Consider the following 6,635-nt stretch of genomic DNA (forward strand, 5'->3'; position numbering starts at 1 on the left):
AGAATTTTTCAACAAATGCGTCCAACACCCTGTCACTCTTATGATTGTATAAGTGCCTCTGACACCCTCTGCCACCCTTGTACTACCTTACAAGTGCTTCCAAAACCCTGTCACTCTTAAGCACATAAGTACATAAGAAAATAAGGAGTCTGCAATAGGCCGGTTGGCCTGTGCACGGCAGCTCCTGTCGAGAGTTACTACCACTCTCTATCATCCATGAATCTATCTAGCCTCCTTTTGAAACTTTCCAACGTTCCAGCACTTACTACAAAGTTGCTAAGCTTGTTCCACTCGTCCACCACCCTATTTGTGAACCAGTTTCTTCCTATCTCCCTCCTAAACCTATCTACTCTGTATCTGTGTTTTTCTGGCTAAATAAACTGTTTCAATTCAATTCAAACCTAAACTTATCCAATTACATTGTTATATCAACAATTAAAAATATTAGATCTAGAACTCTGTTTGTAACCTTCAACACTGACATATTCGTTTCACTGGTGCCGTTTATCATGTTCTCACTGAAACACTCAGAGTAATACAAGCTCTCAGTGGCTTCTTGGGTGAATCGACTTAGTGTTTGAAGACCTCCTTTTTCTGTATACACGCTGATCCAGTGTGAACTTTTATAATGATTAAACTTATTATATACGTTTATACGGAGTATCAATTGATCCGCTGTTGTGGCTATTTCCACTACAACTGCCGTTTGTCGCTGACTAGCCGATCCCTTGTCGAGTTCCCCAGCCAATGCCTCGCGGTCTAAGGTCGGCTACCAAGCCACGCCTTCCTCCGCTATATAAGCCCTCACCTCGCCCTCACCACAACAAAACATGGAATCCCAACATCGAGACCAACAGGAGGGACAATAGCAAAAAACTGTGAAGGAGGGATATACAAGTGGACATATCAAGAAAAATCCCTAAGTGAAGATTACGTCTGGACGCTAATCACTATGGACAAACTAAAGATTACGACCAATGACTCTAACACCCTTCTCTACTCTTCCACCGTCATCCTGATTCATTAATATCCTCTCTTTAGGCTTCCACATTATCTGATCTACTGAAAACATTCACTACTCTACGGTGTTTCAGCTTCATTATATCACTTAAATTGCTTCACCTTACTCTAGATTCATTACACATCTTAGAAAGTTGACCACGAGGGTTTAAGGGATTTTAAAGTGTCCCGTCAACATATATAGAAAACGGCCCATAACTTTCTAGAACATATGAAAAGTAATGGCCATTGAATTCGACCTAAATGGGTTAATTCTAATTGGGTTACATCCATACAGCGAGTTTTGTTAAATCACAAGATGCCGGGTTGGATTCATCCCTGTCACTCGCCTCTAACACAACGTACCCCCACAAGCCGAGTGATGGTGTAAATAAACCAGATAAAGTAGACACTATTTCCTTCCTTGGGAGATACTGTGTGTTAGAGCCACAACACCTCTAGACAGACCGATAAACCACTGTAGTGTGTGATCCATGTGTATGTTGATAACCACAAAGGAAAAAGAAAACACGAAATTCCCAAGTGCTTGCTTTCGTGTAGAGGAGGTCTTATTTGACATTTTCTATTCACCCCTGAAGATGTAAAATGCACCTACCTACCTATAGACGTGTATACACTACTGTTCTGGCCCTGGACGATTAATACCTTTAAATGAGTCTGTCCTGTTAAACTGTCTCTTCATTTAGGTGTTATTATGTTAAAGTCTGGTATTGTCTTCTTTTAGGACCGTATACAGTAGAGTTTGGGAATTAGGTATGTTTTAATTTATGGTTTACAAATCTATGACCGGATGCGTACGAGTTTTCCTTCTCTACGTTATTCACAACAACTATCACTAGAATGTGTTTAACGTCAGCAGGAATAAACCGAATAAACCACCCGAGTCCTCGGTGATTCGTTGTTACTAAAACCAGACATCCATTGATGGTTGTTGTCAATTGGCCTAAACCCTAAAGCCATGTAGGTGACGTAGAGAAGATACCTGTACACGCATCAAGAATTTCACAATATGTTAAAAATTAATTTCCTATTAATATTTTGGAGGAGCACAACTACTGTATTATGGTGATGCTTCTATAAATAAATAAATAAATAAATAAATATATATATATATATATATATATATATATATATATATATATATATATATATATATATATATATATATATATATATATATATAGACAAAGGTCTTGCATGTTAAATTTTTACGCCCATCTAAAATGTGTATGTGAACTCTTGTGTATTTGAATCAACGGATGAAACAACATTTTACCTACTCTTCTATACAACTGCAGTTTCACATCAATTTTCAGTCAACACATTCAAAACATTTTCATAAACCCAATATTATTTTCTTTGAGGAAACATTTTCCATATATCACCATTTCTGAATTTTGGATCAGTAACCTATATTTCATTAGGTCGGTGAGTAAAAGTGAAAGAGTAAGTGTCGATAAGACTAATTCAAGGGCCAGTTAATGAAGAGGACAAAGCAATGTCTGGCGCTCACATGACAGACAAGATAATCACTTCACTGTCACCTTAGACCCAGTGATCTGAGGATCTGTAGATAATAGCCCCTCTGAGATCAAGACACCTGAGAAATATAATATCGAAATACCAAGTTATATATAAAAACTGAAAGCTTCACAACACCAACAAGCATATTGGCCAGGGCAAACACAATATCACTCGCGTAAAAACACTTGGCAAATTGGATGTGTGGCCATCCAACGAGAGAAAAGTTTCGCGAGAAGTATTCCCCCCATCCATTTCTTAAAGGTTAATTGTCTCACGTTATATTTTGAGCTTTTACCAAATTCACGTTTTTTTTCCTTTCATAAAAATCGCCCAAATTACCTATCGTTTCACAACAAATACTAGACTGTTATTTTTTTTAGATTGTCAGTACTAAGAGCAAGGTTAATCTGCAGCATAATCTGATGTTATGTCTACGTCCCAAACATACCTGTGATGATAAACGTTAAAGTGCACCTGAAGTCATTTCTTTTTCTTTACAATATTTACGCTGTACATTATGGTTACCGTCATAAATACAAACAGGCTGTACAGTATGTTGATGTTGATTATAAAATGCATTATTGCACGTCAATACCTGAGCTGTTTAAGCGCGTATATTAAATTAATATAATTACACTAGTTACCAACAATTAAAATTTATGATATACGTTTCTTCTCTTTGGCTAGATTAAGAATTCCATACTCCAATTTTCCATAACTTACAGTCAAACCGTCTACGATGAAAACAAATCTTAACTGAATTTTAATCTTACCGAACACAAAATAAAAGGCGAAGAGAAGAAAGTAAACAAGAGCGATAAATATAGAAGACTATAATTACATTCCTTGACAAGAATGAATGAAATAAGATTGTTGCCAGGATGGTGAGGCTCATGAGGTGTTCTGGGCGTTTGCGCATTCCTTCAGATTAGTGATTAGTGAGAGTCGAGACGTCGCGGTAGGTGGTTGTGAAAGTTGTGTTCTTCATCATGCCTGGTGAGTGCCTGTACTGTTATAATTCAGTCCTTGTAGCACTTGCATCACCCCCCACCTTATAAAGGATCACGTGAATACTAGGAACCTCCATTTATTTTACCTGATGATTAAACGTCCCAACGCTATATGGGATGTTTTGTTAGGCTCGTATTAGGGTATTTAATCATCCGGGGAAATAATTGGCGGCTCCAAATCTTTATGAGGCCCCGAGTCAAGAAATAAGTACAGTATTAAAGTTGAGGAAATAGAGAAAGTTATACAGTATTTAACTTCGTAAGATTTAACCATGTATGTTGTGTTCATCTGCCTCGGGTTTTTTTTTCAGGCTCTGTGCTATTTGTCTAACATTTCAGTTATATATATTTATTCACATATCTTAATTAAGATATTTTGTATTATTAAGGTTTCGAAGTTGGGTTTTGGTGGATGGCATACTTGAACTTGGTGTTGCTTCTTTGCATCATTCTCGCTTTCACCTTCGGCTACAAGTTCTACAGCCGCTGGTTACGCGCCAAGGAGGTGAGCTCCACCAATATGTCTTTTACTCTTTCCCTTCTAACAATTGCTTCTCATAAAATAAATGCTGTAACCCACGTGCCTGAGCTCGTATCTACTACGCTACCTAACATTTTTAATGATATCAGTTATATTCTAATAAAAGCCTGGGTGGTGGACCCTTGTGAGTATAATAATTATTTTAATAGGTGTTGTTAAAGAATGATATAGTTTTCTCAGGTTAATCCATTGTATAGAATATAACTAAGCACTGATAAATATTGAAAGAAGTAAAAGGAAAGTTAAGAAACAGCAGTGACATTGAAACAAGTATTTAAGATATAGAAAAGAAAGATAAAAGATTATTTAAACGTATAAATGACTTTGAAAGAAATGAACACTAAGTAAGGAAAGTAACATAGAAATAAGTACTTAGAAAACATAAACAAGAAAGAAGTAAAGAAAGTGATATAGAAATTAATATATACTAATAGAAAAGATAAATAGAAATTATATAAATATTTATAAAAGAAAAAATATCTCCTCTTACACACATTATTAAATAGATAAATAAATATAAAGATAAATAAAAAACATTTTCAATTTCCCCCCTCACACCCGTGCCAGAAATAGTAATACCAAGGCCTAGTATAGTGTGACAACATTTAGTATTAGGAAGAACATAAGTAACTAACTACTGCATGTGGTGGTGGTGGACCAGAGTAACGCAACTCACTGAGGAATTATAAAGTGTGGTGTTAAAGAAAAAATGAAGACCTTATGCTTTAAAAAATGTAGTAACAAGTAGAAATCTAAAGGAATTTCATCAGTATAGTTTATATTCGTGTTTGTGTCAGATATGAAGGATATGAGACTGATAAATGTCGATCAGTAATGAAGTAGTTATATTTTGCCTCACGTGCTGCAGTTGTTAATTACTTTTAGTCATTATTATTCTCACTGCCTGCAGTGTCTGCTGGTGCTGCGTCGGTTGGAGGGGCCGTCGCATCAGCGCATGGCCACCCTGCGCCCCCCCTCTATGATAGCCCCACCCCTTCCACCCAAGCCACCCACCCCGCCACGCAGTGGCAGGCTGCTGAGGAAGCTCTCCTTCAAGACCCGTCGATCCTCCCTGGCAGCCAGTGGCCGCCGGCAAGACCAGAAGAAAGTCTCCGTCATCGAGCTTTAGCTGTGATAAGGGACTACCTCTCCCTGGTACCTGTCAGACGACAGTTTTAGTTACCGTACTATAAAAATGGATTGATTCCCTAGAAAACATTTAGAGGGAGATGACAAATGCTAATAATGCAGCAATGGTTTTAAGTTATACAATTTTAGATTTAGACGTGAAATACGTAAATACTGGGTTAGAAATAGTATTGTGGATAAATGAAACAAATTACCAAACACCATTAATAACTCGAACCCGCTGGGAGACTTCAAATATAGGAGTGATAAAAGTTGGATGTAAACGGGGCGGCCTAGTATGGGTCACTTATGCCTGTTGCAGTTTCCTTTATTCTTTTCATATTGTCTGCACGAAGAAGGGTGTAAACAAACTAATGAATCTAACTTAATTCATTTTACTTCTCTATATATATTATTACTAGCTGGGCGATTATTATAACTGTTTATTACACCAATACGTACATATACAAATACAGTACAGTATACGCAATTTTTAAACTTATAGTCTAATACAGTGGTTCTCAACCTTGTTTGCCCCATGCACCCCTTTCACCATATGTCAGAATGTCATTCCCCCCTCCTTTCCAAGATTGTCTGCCTCAAAAAGTGCATTCCAAATAATATGCATATAATACTGAAAATCCTTTATTTTTTCCATATTAGTATCAGTTTCCCCCCCCCCCCCTGAAAACCTGAGGGGGGAAATTCCCCCTTGGTTGAGAACCCCTGGTCTAATACAATAGTGGTTCTCTTTTGACACTGGAGTATTGTTTCTAGCATGATGTACTTGTTTATCTCTTCTACAGTACTTATCCATGTCCTCTTTAACATTTCATTTAAGATTCTAACTCGTATGTAAACTAGATTATTTTTGTTTGGTGACTGGTCAAATACGCCTTAACTGCTCAAAGTTATCTTAACCTAACCACTAGAACTGTGGCCTGAACCTTATGAGCTCTAATCCTAACGGACCCTAGCTGTAATCAGAGCTTTTGAACATTTTTCAGTAGGTATAGCCCTTGATCTTCACGTATCCTTTCTCAATGGGGACTCAGTCGTTTTTATTTTGATTTCATAAATAAACTGTGTGTATCACCCAAAAATTATACATATAGTATATTCTGTAGACACACAATTTACCTTTGGCTCCTCGAAATGTATCTCGTGTAGTCACCCCAAGGGCTAGTATTTTATCCTTGTAGTCCACCCCCCTGATAAGGTCCACGGAGCCCTGGTTCAGCAGCTCTGATTAGGCTGCGGTCTACTAAATCTGGGGCCCATTTGACCTGCAGTGCTTATCTAGTTTACACTTGAAACCATAATCCATCATAAGTTAATAATAATACTGATTTATATGTGCGAGTCAAGGGTGGATGGATATTTTCTGTATTTTAAGTCTTTCCCTATTGCTT

At 37.3% G+C, this 6,635-nt stretch overlaps 1 protein-coding gene across 1 annotated transcript; it reads left to right on the forward strand.

Moving 5' to 3' along the window:
* Positions 1-318: 318 nt before the first annotated feature.
* LOC121873831 lies at positions 319-5,813 on the forward strand. Its single transcript, XM_042377574.1, has 3 exons — positions 319-3,540; positions 3,944-4,059; positions 5,006-5,813. The coding sequence occupies exons 1-3, from the start codon at positions 3,534-3,536 to the stop codon at positions 5,222-5,224; spliced, it is 342 nt and encodes a 113-aa protein (XP_042233508.1). The 5' UTR covers positions 319-3,533; the 3' UTR covers positions 5,225-5,813.
* Positions 5,814-6,635: the final 822 nt, after the last annotated feature.

Source organism: Homarus americanus, unplaced genomic scaffold (genome assembly GCF_018991925.1).
Source record: "Homarus americanus isolate GMGI-L3 unplaced genomic scaffold, GMGI_Hamer_2.0 scaffold25827, whole genome shotgun sequence".
NCBI classification, from domain to species: domain Eukaryota; kingdom Metazoa; phylum Arthropoda; class Malacostraca; order Decapoda; family Nephropidae; genus Homarus; species Homarus americanus.

Coding starts and splice junctions, on each gene's coding strand:
- LOC121873831 (XM_042377574.1), top strand. Junction 4,060..5,005: donor GCTGGTTACGCGCCAAGGAG/GTGAGCTCCACC, acceptor CACTGCCTGCAG/TGTCTGCTGGTGCTGCGTCG.